The sequence below is a fragment of the Rhinolophus sinicus genome, linkage group LG04 (genome assembly GCF_036562045.2).
Source record: "Rhinolophus sinicus isolate RSC01 linkage group LG04, ASM3656204v1, whole genome shotgun sequence".
NCBI classification, from domain to species: Eukaryota; Metazoa; Chordata; class Mammalia; order Chiroptera; family Rhinolophidae; genus Rhinolophus; species Rhinolophus sinicus.
In genome coordinates this window covers 97,762,069-97,779,221 of record NC_133754.1, presented here as the reverse complement: position 1 = coordinate 97,779,221, position 17,153 = coordinate 97,762,069, and the positions used below count along the sequence as shown (strand labels likewise).

At 38.8% G+C, this 17,153-nt stretch overlaps 1 protein-coding gene across 1 annotated transcript in view; it reads right to left on the bottom strand.

Moving 5' to 3' along the window:
* Positions 1–17,153, bottom strand: part of ATP8A2 (ATPase phospholipid transporting 8A2) — a 418,517-nt gene that overhangs the window by 150,508 nt on the left and 250,856 nt on the right. Inside the window, exons 22-23 of the mRNA XM_074330045.1 lie at positions 8,975–9,049; positions 1,974–2,096 (exon numbers count right to left, since the gene is read on the bottom strand). Of these exons, the coding sequence (XP_074186146.1) occupies positions 1,974–2,096; positions 8,975–9,049 (198 nt within the window). The remainder of the gene's footprint in view (positions 1–1,973; positions 2,097–8,974; positions 9,050–17,153) is intronic.

Here is a 17,153-nt window from a genome sequence, read left to right as displayed (position 1 = left end):
GTCTTTATTTGAACACTTGAAAGGTCAAACAAAAGAACCTGAAGTTTAGCTTGTTCTAAATTATCATTTCATAAATGGATTTTGGTCAGCTTTTTAACCACTAAGATGACAGAATTCAATCTACTAAAGCCAGATTGAATTTACTTTAAAATCTACAAATTGTCCTGGGAACTCTCATATAGTTTGATCCTAAGTAGTAATGGGACAGCAGAAAATAATAAAAAATTATAAGACAAAGGGATTTTCCCATTTTCAATGTTCATTCTTTTCTACTTTTCCCCTGACCTCTGCATGTCCTTGCCCTTCCCACTCCCCTCCTCCCCCAAATCTTCAACGTGCCTGCAAATAATAAGTCTCAGATCATTCTCAGCTCAACTACCTTTAATGCAGGGTGTCCAAATTGTGGCCCGCGGGCCAACTGCGGCCCGCAATCCATTGTTAATTGGTCCGCAGCAGATTCCAAAAATATATTTAGTTTACTTAAATAAACCAGGCGAGGCAATCCGTACTTCACCTCGAGTGAGCGGCCCGGTTGTTTGTGTATTTTACCGCATATGGCCCTTGGTGAAAAACATTGAAAAAAGTTTGGACACCCCTGCTTTAATGGGTCCATTCCCTACGTAGTTTGTACCTTATGTGGCCTTTGAATTCAAACTGTAAAAAACAGATATGATTTAAGTAAATAACACAGAGCAAACAGGCCATATTTCCCGTTCATAGAATTGTAGCAAACAAGGACTGATACCATGGCCGTCCAAGTCTCTTTGTGTGTGGAAGACACTAGAACCAATAGGATCCCTAGTCACACCTGGCTGACAACGAAGCCTTCAGAGATTGTTTTCTTACTGAGAAGTCCTATGTCATGCTCGCTAAGGCCCCAGAGGCTATCCTAGCAAAGCGTGCACAGACGAGCCTACAGCACTGGGCGACAGACCTCTGCGTAAACTGCCTCATCTCCTCCTGCACAAAAACCCGACAGAAACACAGCCATGCAGGCAAGTTCACATCTCTGCCTCTTCCTCCAAGCCAGGCACGTGTCTTCCCTTCTGGCCGGCGGCACAGAACCGCTCTGCCACTCTTAGCTGTGAAGGGGAGGCTGGGTGAGATCCCCTTTGCCACCACGACTGCGGCATCACTGTGACACCTAACCCAGCAGCTGCTTGGTTCCTCTCAGGATTGTCTTTTCTGTCTAGATGCTTTCTCTTTTCTGATTCTCCAGACTGACAAAAAACAAAACAAAACAAAACAAAACAAAACAACAACAAAACCCACGACTGACTCGATTTCTGTGTTCACATCTGGCCAATTTTACTCACTAGCTACAGACACATTTTCTTTCAAATGAAGAAAACAAGCAACAGATAGCGAGAAGGCTCTGGGAGGCAAGCTCCAGCCCACCTCAACGCAGGACTTCACAGAAGGGGAGTCTCTGATGGCTGATTCTAAAGGAGCTGGGGCCCTGGCTGCAGCTGGCCACACAGGTGTCAGAGGCACGCGTGGAGGAGAGGGGAGGAGCCGACAAAGAGGAACTGAAAGGAGCACCACATGCAACATGACAACTTCCCTTCTAGTCTGGAACCTCAGATCCACTAACTAGGCTTGTTCTGTTGGGAGAGGGCCTGGTCTCACCTCTTCCAAATGGTCTCTCTAAAGCAGGGGTGTCCAAACTTTTTTCAACGTTTTTCACCAAGGGCCATATGCGGTAAAATACACATACAGCCGGGCCACTCACTCGAAGTGAAGTACGTATTGCCTCACCTGGTTTATTTAAGTAAACTAAATATATTTTTGGAATCTGCTGCAGGCCAATTACCAATGGACTGCAGGCCGCAGTTGGCCCGCGGGCCGCAGTTTGGACACCCCTGCTCTTAAGTGTCAGCTACCTCACAGGCAGGTAACTAGAGCTGGAAGACAAAAAGCACTGCGCATGCCTTTCTGAGGTGACAATTCTGAGATGATAACATTCTGTTTACCTTTGTGTTGAAGCCCTCAGCATTCTGGGTAATTTTGTAGAGCTGTGGAAACCTGAGCATGCTCTCCTGAGTGCAGGACCTCTCGAAGATCCCCAGAGTGAAGGGTGGCAATGCGGTGAAAATCTGCATGGAGAACAACGAGCCATTAAAGGAGGCCTCTCCGATTCACACAGTTCCAGTGTTTCAGTTCTATGGAATGATGACTTAACTTTCAGTCAAGTCCAAACCTGAGAGTCAATGACTCATAGCTCCCCAGACACCCTCCAAACAAAGACAATTAAACGACAGATCATTTTTAACTGTTACTTAATCAGCATGAAATGAATACATCGACCACTGAAAACAACATGGCAAATATTTGATCAGCCAAGAAGTCTTGTTAAATTAACAACTGCCTTCCTTTGTAAAAAGAAGTGGTGATTCAGAATCCTATCTTCCTCAGCTTTGTGAAGTGTGGCTGTGTTCTCTGTCAGCGCCAGCCCACGCACACATTTACAACTTCCCATCCTGCTCTTACACTCAAGTTTCAGGAAGCACGAGGTACTTCATCCATTTATTCATTTGACAGACGTTAATTGGGAATGAATTATGGGCCAGAGACTGTGATAAGCATCAGGAATACAGAGATATAAAAACAGAAGAAGAAAGAAAGAAAACAAGCAGGTCTCTGACCTCCAGGAACTCTGTCTACTGCAGAGGTGAAGACGGGGCAGCCGGCAGAGGGCATATAAATAAACACAAAATGCAGTGCTCTGCAAAATTACTTATGGGGGAGAGAATGGGAAGAAGAAGGGACAGTCAAAAAAGTATTCTTGGACCAAAGAGCATCTGACCTGTAAAGCATTGGCCCTATAGGATTTCGCAGGATGAGAGGGGACATGGGTGAGAGGGGTGCAGAAGGAAGCATTCCCATGAAATGATACCCCTCGCAAAGCTTGGAGGCATGAACACACAGGGCACATTTGAGGAAAGCATCTAAGACATCCAGGATGGTGGCTGGCTGAGGGGACAGTGTAAGACCAGGCTGGCAAGGAGATGAGACAGCCTCTTGGGACGACGAGTTCTTGGGCAAGTGCTGCTAAGACTTTTACCTGTAGTACTCTAGAGGGGAGTGACATGCCCACATTTGTGTTTTAGAAAGAGAAAGCCAGATGCTAAAGGAGAGGTTTGGAATAAACATGTCATTTCAGCCCAGGAGATGTGGCAGCCCTGTGGGTCATTTTCCTCTGGGGTTCTGGACACACGGGACGCAGAGAATGGATCCTTCACTTAGCATCAGCATCGAGCAAATCTGTTCCCACAAACCCAGCAAGCTCTCGAGCCTGAGGGAACTGGATGCACAGTCTCTAAGAGAACTGTGAATGCACAGCAGTGATGGGAGCCTGCGGGTCTGGCGAGGGAAGTAAGCCTTTTCCCTGTCTGTTAGGAGAAAGCCATCGAGGTGATGGAGTAAGGCCAACAAAACTCGCAGGCTCCTCCTTCACCTGGGAACAGACAGGAAAACAGCCCTGGGATTTCAGTGTTCTACAGATTTCAAGGAGGAAAAGACCAAGAGTGGTTGCCCTCACTCCCCTCACACGAACAGAAGTTACCTGTTTAATGGCTAGAAGAAAGCTCTCCAAACAAACATCTCAGAAGCTCTGTCCCCTCCTAGTCCATACACGCACCCTCATTTCATTTGCTTAAATGTGCTATTGTGCATGCTGTTTACACGGACACCTTATTTTTTCTTTTCCTTTTTTACCTGACTTTCTCCTTCTACCCACTTCAAACCCTCCCTTCCCCTTCCCCATTAGGCTACCAAGCTAGGAGGCCCTCTCGTATGTGTCACGCTGTTTACAGCCTACCACGTACACATACATACTGTTGGGGGATCATTATTTGTTTTACAGAAACAAGATATTATACACATTTTTCTTCAACATAGTTTTCTCACTAAACCAAACATCATGGGAAGGCCTCTGAGTCCTGTGGGTCTGACACTAATGTAGCCTTTTCATGCTCACATAATAATTCATAGCATGGATGGACCATATTTTTTTAACCATTTACCTATGGATAGGCATTCATTTTTATTTCCAGATCTTGGTTCCCACAAACATTATGTAACAAGGATCTATTAATAGAATACATTATAACATACATACTTTTTCTTTTATTTCGATGGGACAGATTTCCAGAAGTAGGGTTGCTGGGTAAAAATATTTTCAATTTTATAGGATTCTTCTTGGTTGCTTTCAAAAAAGGTTCCAACCATTTATCTTTTCCTCCCAAAGGACAACAGTGATCTTCCCCCTGCTTTCTTATCAGCAATGCCTGTTACGTTATATTTAATATTCTCCAGTTTGAAAAATTAAAGATATTAAATCTTTCTTTAGAAAAATTTACATTTCCCCAACTACCAGTGACTTTGAGCATGTGTCCATATATTTGTTGAACATTTGGATTTGGAATTCTGTGAAATGTCTAGTCCAGTCCTTGTCCATTTTCTATTCATGGTGTATCCCCTTTTTCTAAGAGTTCTTTGAGTATAATAGACATCAACTCTGTCTTAAGATGTTATACAATGAAATCCAAATGCACCTGGTCCCACTCACTTTCTTTATGGTTTCTTTCGCTATACAAAAACTTTCAATTTTCATGTGGTCAAGAATAGCTTCTGAGTGTGCAACTGTGGTTATGGAAGTTTTCAGGAGTTTCTTTCAGGATTCTTAGAGTTTTATTTTATTTCATTATGCCTTAGTATACTTGGAATTTACTTACTATGTGGTTTAAGATTAGAGTCTGATTTTATTTTTTTTTCCAAATAAAGAACCACTGGTGAGAATATAACTAATCGATCCACACTTTCCCACTAAACTGAAATACCATCTTTGACATTTACTACCTTCTCATGTATTATAGATCTAGAATCTAGAACTGGGATCTGGCTCTAGATTCTCTGGCTTATTTGTCTAGTTCTATGCTAATGTCACACAGATTTGGTTATGGTAGCTTTAGAGTATAGTCTGATGTTTAACAAAGATGAGTCTACCCTTATGATTGCTCCTTTTTGAACAACATGCTTTGCATGTTTATTCTCAGGTAGTTGTTAATCCCATTTATACTTTAATATCATTTTATGCAACTCCTCCCCTTCCACCCCAAAACAATCACTTATTGGAGTTCTCTTTGGAATCAGATAAATTTATATATTAATTTTAGAGGAGTTTATTCTTTTATGATACTAAATCTTCCCACACAAAAAAGTAGTATGCATTTTCCATTTGTTCAAATCTCGTTTCGTATACTTTGGAAGATTTTGTTCTTTTTCATATAGGTACTATAAAAATTATTCCTATGCAATGTATTATAATTTGATATATATTTGATATGTAATTTGATATATAATGTATTATACTTGATATTACAAGGTAAGATAATTTGAATTGCTATTCTGAAAGAATTATTACTCCCTTTGCATTTTTAAGTACTCACTGCTAGAGTGAAAAAAAGAAAGCTACTGTGTGCTAGAATTTAAAAAGCTATTGATTTTTATGTGTTTGCTATGGCTCTGGTCACCTTATCAAATTCTCTTATCATTCCAGTATTTCTTTACTAGTTTATTTTGGGTTTTCTAGATATACAATCATACAAGAACATATTTACATGGCCATTTTTATGTGCATATTTGTATAAGCACAGAAATAGTTCATCTTTTTTTTCTAGTATATTTAATAGTTATTTAATTTTCATGGCAGTTGCTGAAAATTCCAAAACAATGCTGAATTATATGGTGATGGCAATCATCCCTGACTAATTTCTTACTTAAAATGAAAAAGTTTTAGAACTTTACCATTTATAGCAACATGCTAGTGGTGTTTTATGTAAAGAGTCTGCATTATGTTAATTGGCTTCTTTCTTTCCTATTTTACTTAGACTTTGTATTTTGGGTATGGCAGCTGAATTGCCTCATATATTTTTGCAGCATCTACTGGTGGGATCAAGTTTTTCTTCTTTATTTTGTTGATATAGTGATATTTAGAAATTTGGAACCTCCTGTACTCCTGAAATAAATACTACTTGGTGAAATATTTTATTCTTTTGATACATTCTTGAACTCTATTTGCTGATATTTTACTTAGAATTTTGTATTTATGTTTATAAGTGAGGCTGGCTATGGATTTTCTTTCAATTAGGCTGGTTTGATACAATTAAATAGGACAAATTTTCTGAAACAGCTTAAAAAACAGTTATTTCTTTACTAAACCATAGATACAATTTAGCTGAAATCCACCTGATAATGGTAGCTTTTGTCACTGGTGGTCTCTTTAGTCTCATTCTACCCATAAAATAAAATGATGTAGAAATCGGAGGTTAATAACAGAATAATAATGAGAATCTAATGAGATAGCATTCATTTATCATTTTGGGAAATGTGAGAGTTTAAGTCAGTTTTCATGCTATTCAATCTGCTATGAGAGTTAAACTGAGAAGCAATGATGTGTTACTTGAGCTGGCTTGGAGAATCAGACATAAAGAATAAGTACAGGAGAAGAAAAAGCAGGAGAAACACTGCTTGAAGAAAAGAGCAAGGGAGAAACCCCAGCACAGAAGAGGGGTCCATACTAAATGCCTCAGTTGTCACCAATTGCCTCTTGCACTGGGTCTTTGTGGAGAGATACCAGAGAGAAAAAGAACTGCTAAATAGGACATTATTGGAACAATAATACTAAAATTGGAATATGGACTAAAGTGGATTATCGTATCCATGTTAAATTTTCAGATTTTGGTCATTATCCTGCGGTTACGCAAGAGAATGGTCTTAGCAATTATGCAGTAAAGTATTAAGCAGTAAAGGGCATGATGTGTTACCTGGTTCAAACTAAATGCATTCGCAGGGGTGTGTGCACACATGCCTGTGGGCAAACCTCCGTGTTCTCAAAAGGTTTGGCCCTTCCAGCATGATGGACTCTGGAGGCCAGTGACCCTTCTGACCCCACTTCACAGCTCCTTGATGTCCCTCCCTACGCTCCGCCACTACTTCTTGGTGGCCCATTCCAACACCTGCACTGTGAACTCCAAAGTAACATAGGGCATTTCACCTGCACTGTGGACTCCAAAGTAACATAGGGCATTTCACCTTGAAATTCACTTCTCCGCTGCAATATTCTCCTCTCTGTCCTCTGGGGGACACAAAGTACATAAAGCACGTTCCCAACCCTAGGGATCGAAGGTCACTGTGAGTCTTAAACTTTAATGTGCATAAGCATCCCTAGAAAAATTTCTTTAAAATGCAATATGCCTGAGAAACTCTTTGCTAAGTTGGGGTGGGGCTCAGGAGCCTGCATCTTCAAAAAAGAATCCTGGTTATTCTCATGCAGATGGTCTGTGGGCCGTATTTTGGCCAAAGCCATCCTGCAGCCTACCAGCACCTTATGAACAGTAGGCACACAATTCAAATTTATTGGATTCATTGGAATTGCCCGGGGCAATGGAATTAAAAAAAGAATCCAGCTCTCATACCCTGAGCATGAAAACAGGGCTAAAATCCATTTGTCGTACAACCAGGTGACATGCATTCCAGTCCTGGCTTTGGCTGTAAATTGTAGTCTCCTAGGTCTCAGCCTTGTATTTTTAAATACATATGAGGCCATGGGGTTGGCCCTTCCCAGTGCTAAATCACTATGGAGCAGTCAGCATATTTCCCACTAAAGGGTCGCATAATTTTAACCTGTTTGAAACAGTTATAAGTCCTGCGAAGTTAATGTGACATGGGGAGGTCCTTAAGCCCGTATCGAGGTGGTAGGCGGATGGAGGAGCTTTTCTAGCACAGGTGATAAGTGAGCGTCGATTCAGCCCTGCTCTCACCACCTGTCACCTTTGTCTCTTTGGGCTTAAGTATTAGAAATGAACGTGACAATGAATAACAGTTACTAACTGACCGATGCTGTTTAAACTCAAGATCCGAACTCAATCTCAGTGGTATCTTCGTCTACACATCTGACCGTCTTAACCTGTAAGCTACACAGGACTGGCACAACTGTATGCAGCATTTTATACCTAGCACCCAGTGTCGTAGCTAATTAAAAAAAAAAAAAAAAGGAAGACAGAAAAAGAAGAAAGGGTTGAGTGCATGGATGGCTTGAATATCTAGCCACAAATGTATATACAAGCTGTAAATATTTATAGCGCCACAATTTATATTATTGTATGTCTGGTAACTTCCATCTACGCCTATCTATGATGACTGCTTCAGAGTCTAAACCCCCCTGGAGCAGAGAAGTGGGAGTTAGTGTCCGAATTACGTGTGAAAGTGCAACTTAAAAATGTACCATACGGGGGTCTCTAAAGCACTAAGCTACAGCCCCTTCCTTCTTCCTGCCAGTAAAACAGAAAGCTAAGTAGGTACTTAGTCATTTTACATAGCTTAGAATTTATATTTATTTCTAGCTTTTGCATTCATTACAGTCAAGTAATGAAAAAAAGAACTCTAAAATTGTAAAAAATACCAAATAAGCTGATTACCATTCACCCTAAGAGCTGGAAGTCAGAATTCATTATTTTAGCACAAACTGGGGAAGAAAACCTTCTACAAGGACAGATGCTCTTTTAAGAAGGCCACAGAGGAGAACAGCAGATCACATACTGTATGTTCGTACCTATGTTAAAGAATTCAGAAATAAAACGACAAAAGGGAATGAGTTTAGATGTAGTTCAGAAATTTTACTTGAGCTCAAAACATGAAAATGTAGCACAGGCCTTGAGTAAGGAGGTAACAAGGGTCTATTATCAAGATATATGGGTTAATAATTTCATGGGGTTATTCAAGAATGATCTGCGATGATTGAAACCATGTGTGCAGAGTTTGGGCTTCTGCAGGATGTGTCGCAGCAACAAAGGCCGCAAAGCTGCCTGCTATGTATACACATGATTGACTTAGATACACTTCCCAGACATAAACAGTCAAGGACTGTCACTGAAGCCCTGTGTGCTATCAGATAGAGATGGAGAATGCTTACCACATTGTACAAGCCGATGCACCAACGTTCAAATAAAATCTGCCCAGAAAATCCATTAACAAAGGCGAACCAAAGCTGAAAGAGAAGAAAGTTCATGAAGTTTTATATCAATATTGACCTAAATGTTTCCATTCGCTGGAGAAGTGGCGGGAATACGGACCACCAGCTGGACACAGCTGCTAAGGGACACAAAGCCACAGGACCATAGCAGTTGTTCTTTCAGAAGATATAAATTCCCAGGATCACACATACCAATATTTTAAGGAAAATTTGTATGTAAGGCATATGACGATTTTAAGAGGTAATAGGCACATATTAACAGAAAAGCAATTTATGTTTAATTTATATCTAGTATGTTTTGTGTCAATACTCTCTTATGGACTAGAAGAGTCTTAAACTTCATGTTCTTTTTCCCTACAGAGTTCATTGCGTAAATATAATTTATCTTTGTAGGACTTCCAAATAGATAAAAATTTAAAAAAACAAGAACTCTTCTGCTGGTCACGTGTCTTCTTGAAATGTTGACCCTCTTTAATCGAGTGTCCACAACCACAGCAAAGGTGAAAGCACAATATATGAAAGAAACATGCTTAAATCATCTTTTGGAGTAACATGGGTTGTATAAATAAATCAAATGGGTTGTATAAATAGATTTAAAAAACTATTAGTCATGTCTTCAAGCAGTCTATAATTCTGAATAGGGAAAAACTACTACAGAGTGCCAGGGGCATGCATGACACGGGAATAAAACTATTTTAGAGAAGGAATGGTCGCTCAGGTATAATTAGAAGAGGGGGAGGTGGTAGGAGTGGAGTAGGAGTGGGCTGAGCCATCCGCAGGAGGGACCGAATACGGCATATGGAATACAAAGTGCTGCTGTAGAAAATTCAGCTCAATTAATAGGATACAATAGGATTCCAGTGATTTGGAGTAGACTTTAAAGTATCTCGTGGCAATCACAGACTCCACCTTCGTAGTGTGACATCGTGTGGCACTTGGCGTTACCAAGGTGGCACACTGGCCACACAACAGCTGCCCCACGATAATCTGAGTTGAGATCAGTTCTGCTACTGAAATTTTACTGAGTCAGATTTTTCAAAATCAGTCTCTTGACACCACTAGACAAGGCTTCTTGAGACAGGAATTGTTCCCCATCCCGAGCAACCGTACCTCGTATGATATTTGGAACAAACAGGGGCTCTCCGAGTCCCAGTGGGATCACATGACTCGTACCTCAAGCCAATTTCCAGATGAAGTTTTCTTAAGCACAAACATCATCGTCTTATTCCTTATTTCAAAAAGCTACAAGGGATCCCTCCTAAATCTAAGATAAGCTTGCTGCCCCTTAAAAATCTTTCCACACTCCTATTCACTCAGAATTTCAGCTATCTCCCAAGAGGTTCCCATGAGGCCTGGCTATTCTTAGTGAAGAAATATTGGTAGAGAAGTAAGAATCAGAAGTTTGTGCCGTGCTCTGTACTCAAAATATTTTTACAACACCTTTTCTAATATTAGCCATCCCTAAAATGACAGTTTCAATTGCACTGCCTCCTCCCACTCCAGGCCTTGGCAATCAATCCTTCAATCAAACTTTTAGTGCCGTGCGAGTCTGGATCCACACCTGATTCAACATATTTGTAAATTGTTCCAAGGGTTTTCACCTAATTTCCCCAAGATTATACTTCTATAGTCTCCTATTCAAACAACTGAGCAAACATTGATAAATGTCTAGTAAACATGTAACTATTTTATTGCTTAACTTGGTTAATGAATTGCCTTTTGTTGAAGGTAGTGATATTTCTATTGCCCTCCCCTCCCTAATAATCAATCGAAACCAGCAAAATAATTGAAAATAGAAAAGAGATAACTACTTTCAATGAAACTGTTAGTTAAAACTACAAAGGACATAGAATAGAAGCTGATATATATGACAAGATTAGATCAAATCAGGGGAGAATGTCTATAACAGACAAAACCTAAAGAGTAAAACAATTTACAAGAAATATGTGAAACAACCCAAGAAGTAGCTGAACCAACTCGTATTTAGAGGGTGAAATCTAGAGGTAGGGACAAGTCATGACAAGTCCATGGCCTGATTCAGCACAGCAGGCAAATTGCAGTTAAAGGGCTCTGTATGCACACATGTCTTCTCCCCACCCCCACCCCAAGAAGCAAGTGAGGAGAATGGCAGGCACAAGAGGGAGCGTAAGTGTCAATCAACTTGGCAGACACTGATTGAGGTAGACTAAAAGGAAATAAATATGAAACAGTCTAACAGAAAACCCCATAACATACAGAAATTCACTGTCAGGCATACAGGCTTCTCTAACTCACCCAGGGAGAAGAAATGGTGGGGAGGGAGGTGCCTCCACACAAAGTGATACGTGACCAGTGCAGAAGAGACCAAAAATTTGATGGGAAAGTGTTCTGAAACAACTTTGAAGACCCCTCCTCAGACATCATCAAAAAATCATAAAGAAAAAAAATAAAGGAATGTAACAGAAAGTATATGAAACAATTTTTACAGCAAGAACCAGATCACGTGGCAGAAGAAAATTTTGAATGCTCTTGGTGATACCTAAGGACTTAAAGAAAATGTGGCTTTCCTTCAAGCAAGAGCTAAAATTAGATATGTAAGGTATCAAAGAAAGAAACAAATAAGAAAAGATTCAAGGTACATGAAGGGAAATATATCCCAGAATTGACATTGCTGAATCTACAGTCAGGGGTGGGTAGAGTAGGCTTGAGAAAAGCAATGAACAAAGGACAAAATGTAACACTGATTTTAAGAGAAACTGACAGCCTTTTAAAGATGATTTAAAAAATTCCAAAAAGGTATACCTTGAAAAAAAGAACAAGTAGAATAGAAAAAAAAAATGTTCAAAGATGTATTAAAAGAAAATTTTCTGAAATATTCCAAAACCTTAATCAGCAAATGTTGAGGGCACCCATTGTCCCCAGGAAACAAAACAACAGATACAGAAAGACCTACACCTACACATATCCTGATATGTGAGTGAATTCATGAGTTTTAAAATTCTGTAAGATTAATTCTCTAATATATTCAGGCAAAAAAAACCCCAATTAACCTGCAAGGGGAAAAACCAAGTTGGCTTCATATTTCTCTCTAGCAGTATACAATACCAGAAGCCAGTAGTGAATGTTTACAAGTCCTTAGGGAAACAAAGCATGACAAGAATTTTAGCAAAATATAGAAACCAAGCAAACAGTAAAAGCTGAAAACATTACGTAAAATGTGATGACAGAAGACTACCAAATATGTCTGCTATATTAATAATACAAAAATTTTAAATTCTCAATGGATAAAAAAAATAAAATCCAAAATATGTATATGCTATGCACAAGAGAAACATGTCAAACAAACATGAGAAAGAAACACTAATCGAATAAGATGGATTTCATAACCCTGACTTACAAAGCCTTACAGATGAGGTCTTCTCCTACTGTTCTAACAACATTGCTTCTCCTTCACTAAGCTACAATGGCCCCCATTGGTTCCTTGTAAGTATCCTGTATGGACCCAGCTTAATATTTTGCATCCAAAGATGAGGCAGTTATGTTAACATCATTTGGGTAATAAGCCATCTTTACCTCACTTGTTTCAAATGCCCTTTATTGTCTACCAGATTATTACCATGGCATTCAGAAAAAAATTATATGGTATTTTGGTCTCACTCCATATACTCAAATTAATTATAGAGGCATTGAATATTTAAATATAAAAAACAAAGCATTAGGAGGAAATATAAAAAATTACTTTTTTGTATGTGAAACTGACTCTCTGTAAGACATTAAACTAAAAAATCATCCAAAAAGAGGGATAAATTTGAAACAATTCATACTATAGAGAAAAACATTAATAAAGTTGAAAGAAAATTAATAAATAATACAAATGTATTTGTAACATCTATGAAGACAGATGCCTAATTTCCTTAATGCATAAAGAGGTTCTTACAAATGAGAAAACTTCTGACAATCTGTTAGGAAAACAGGCAAAGAATATATGCAGTGTGGTCATGAGTAAAAAACTTAGATAGAAAATCTCATTTTTTATGAAACTCATACGTATATAATTTTTTATCTAACAGATGGGCAAAGATTTAAGTCTGGTAACCTGGGGAAATAGCTAATCTCATACCCAGTAGGCAATATAGAATGGGTTTCATGTACTTTTCTTTTGACCCAACAGTTCCACTTTTAGGGACATACTATAAATTATATCTTACTGCTATAATCACACAGTATTCAACATGAAAATACAAGGGTGTTTACCATAGCATTATCTGGAAAGATAAAAAGTTAGAACTTGTATGTATACTGATAGCTGGTTAAATGAATTATGATTCCTCCATAACAATGAAACACTATGCTGATATTAAAAAGAGTAATATAAATCTGTCAGCACTATAATATAAAATCTTACAGATATATTATTCAAATAAAAATATCAAGGTATATGTTGAATGGTCATGATTGTACAGAATAGATGTATACACTCATATGCATGGCAACTTTTTGGAAGACATATAAGAAATTGTTAATATTCATTACCTTTTGGTAACAGAAGTGTTCTCTGGTGGATATAACGGAGATTCACTTCTACATCTTGGGCTGTTCTGAACTTTGAAAACATGTTCATGTTTTATTGCTATAACTGTTTCCAGCAGGAATTCTCAACTTGGGTTCATTTTGCCTCCAAGGAGACACCTGATCATATTTGGGGACCTTTATGAGGGTGTTATAGGTATCAAGTGGTAGAGGCTAAAGATTCTGCTAACCATCCTACAAGGTCCAGGACAGCTCCCTACAACAAGGGATTATCTGCTCCAAAATGTCAACAGGGACATGCTGGAGAATCCCTGGATGAAAGAAATACATTTATTACCGTGTTTCCCCGAAAATAAGACCTAGCCGGACCATCAGCTCTAATGTGTCTTTTGGAGCAAAAATTAATATAAGACCCGGTCTTATTTTACTATAATATAAGACCGGGTCTTAATATAATATAATATAATATAATATAATATAATATAATATAATATAATATAATATAATATAATGTAACGTAAGATAATATAATACTGGGTCTTGTATTAATTTTTGCTCCAAAAGATGCATTAGAGCTGATGGTCTGGCTAGGTCTTATTTTCGGGGAAACACGGTAGGTCAACCTGACAAAAGTTAGAAACCAGGTTGCATGACGCCACGATGCTATGTGTGAGTTCAGAAAGCTTCACTTCTTTTCAAGTAACGCCCCTCTAGGCAGACCTCACCCATAGGACCAACGGCCCAGTTCTTTACATGCCATAGGAACATCGAATGTGAATCCACACTTCACATATTTAGATCCCTAAGACAGAAATATACCTGTATAAATTATTAATGACAAGTTACATTAAAGACTAAGAGTAAATTGTACATAACTAAGACGCTCAAGTTGATGAAAATATACAATATGGGGAAAAAAATCCGAAGAAATCAAGCATCTCGTGGTCAGCATTACTCTTTGCTCCAAGCAATCCTGAACCGTGTACAAATTTTCAGTCTTCACTCGATTAACATTCTTGATTAGCTGACTGTTGGGATAGCTCCTCTAAGCAGCCAGTTCTGATTCTGTCCGAGTTGGCACTGCCTTAGCCACATGTGTCTTCAAACATTCTCGAAATGTTTGTCCTAATTTTTATCAGTTGCAGGTGCTGCAGTTTTGGGAAAAGTATAAACAAGCTCCTTCTCAACATTTCCAGTTCAATTTCAATCTTCACTTAAATAATCCATCATTAGATGATCAGACCGGAACTATTTATTTGATAGAGAAAAAAAAAAAAGAAAACCAAAATAAAATAAAACAAAACAAACAAAAATCCATCTCCTAATTTCAAAATCCATGAGCTGGTTTTTCTTACTTTGTAAACACTCAAACTTGATTTCATTTTGGCAAGATTTCCATAGGTGAAATGGAAAAATATGAGAACACACTGTATTTTTAAATATTTACACAAACGTACTTCATTTTTATTTTATTTATTCATGAGACAGGTACATGATGGCTCCCTGACACACTATAAAATCAGACTTTCACACTGGTTAGTTATATACAAATGCTAATTCATATACAAAAAAAGAGAAAGCACTGCCCAATTCCTAAACATTAATGTCATTTTTGGTGGACCACAAGTTCCACGGTGCATACAACCAGACACACAGCCCTCAATGCAAACAGATGGTGCAGTCCCCCCTCGATATGCAGTGACTTGGACCACGGCTTGCTTATTGCCACTAAATTTTACTTTTCTGGATTAATGGGGGGGAAAGATTCCTCTGCCTTTACTTTCTTTTTAAGTAGGAATGCTATTAAATGAATACAGTCAAAGTCAAAGTGGAGAGAGCCAGGTTCTGCCTGGACGGCCTCAGACTTGGTGAGTTGGTGGGAAGAGCTGCCAAGCACTGATGGTTTGCCAAGCTCCTGGGGTTTTGGTCCTCAAACGTAGTGCTGTTATGAGCAAACTGACCCAAACTTATTAAATAGCTTTTCCTTCTTGGAAAAAATCCTTGCTTTAACTGCTGCCTCACTGCCAAAAATGCAGTAACCGTCTCGGCGAATTGCACAGACTCCTGTCTCGAGGTCCTAGCTGCCATGGTACAATCTCAGCAGGCTGTACCTGCCGCCACTCGGGTTCTCAACTAACAGCCGGCATCTTAGATGATCACTTCATTGGGGAATGAAAGGACCTGTTCCTTCTGAGACCCATGGAAGGGGGCTGAAGTGGAAAGGTTACCCGATAGAGAATAAAAGTTACCCTGCAGAGAATACGGTTTCTCACAAAAGTGGTAATGCCATCACGATTGACTGACTAGCGCGTCAGGTCTGAGCTAATTAACTGGCATTAACAATATCTGTTGTTTGAAAGGCAAAGTGTTACAGTCTTTTTGGAATTCAATCTGGTAATGTGTATTAGGTGAAAAATCAGCATCTACTTCATCTAGAAACTCTATTTTCAGAAATTCATTTCTCATAAATAAAAGCACCTTTACATAAAAACATACCTTGTTTTGCAGTACTGTTAGTAGTGGAAATAAGACAAACAAAAAGCAGAAAGCATAGGGTGAAAAAAACCTTATTGGGGGTTCTTTATTGGGGGTGAATGTAGCAAGTCTATGAAATATTAAGCACTTATCTTTTAAAATATGAAATCTGTAGGTATGTAAATAAAGAAATGTACGTCAAAGAAATAGTATTAGATAGACAAAAGGCAAAAATATAAAATAGGTAAGTCGGTAGGAAGGTAGGTAGGTAGACAGAAAATCAAGGGGTAAAAATTAAGGATGCTTTTATACAGCAGAGGTTATCAGAAATAATAATAACAATGGTGGTAGCAAGATACCCAAAAACCTTTCCCCTTAAGTATCTTTTGTCCAATAAATTATGAGATTGACTGGCTAGACTTAAATGGAGACTATTGCAGTAAGTGGGCAGGATTTCATCTCTAAAATCTTTGGAGAGTTTTTCTCTTACTAAGTGAGTCCTGGATAGGTGAAGTGCTAGCAGCAAACATCACATACTTGTAAACACTAATAAGGACTTTTCAAGGCAAACACACAACAAAGTTACAGAATACTGTGTACAGGCTCCATTGTTTGTAAAACCACAACAAAAATATCTACATATGTTCGTATGAGTACAAAGAAAGGTACGGAGGCTAGCTAAACTGTTCCTGTTGATTATCTGGAGGCAGATGAAGGTACATTATTTTTTCTTTATAAATCTCTACTATTGTTTCAACACATAAGCATTACTTTAAAGAATTATGCAAAAGAAAAGACCTTACTATTCTCAATCACTGTACCATGCTCACTTCTCTTTTAGCTCGTCACGTCCTATAATTTTTGTTGCATTGTTACCTGTCTACCCCACCATTTGTAAGATGTGTGGAGCCAGAGATTGTATCGATTCCATTCACTATTACCCGGCCAGGATCCAGCGCAGTGCTTCGCATACACTAGTAGGTACTCAACAAACGAGCACATGCAGAATAGTATGAACACTTGACATATGCGAGGAAAGCTCACTTAAACGTGAGTATAGGACAGATCGACACATTGGTCAAATAGGTTTCATCCCAGTCAAGCACTTAATTGCTGTGGAGCGTGGTATCTTCCT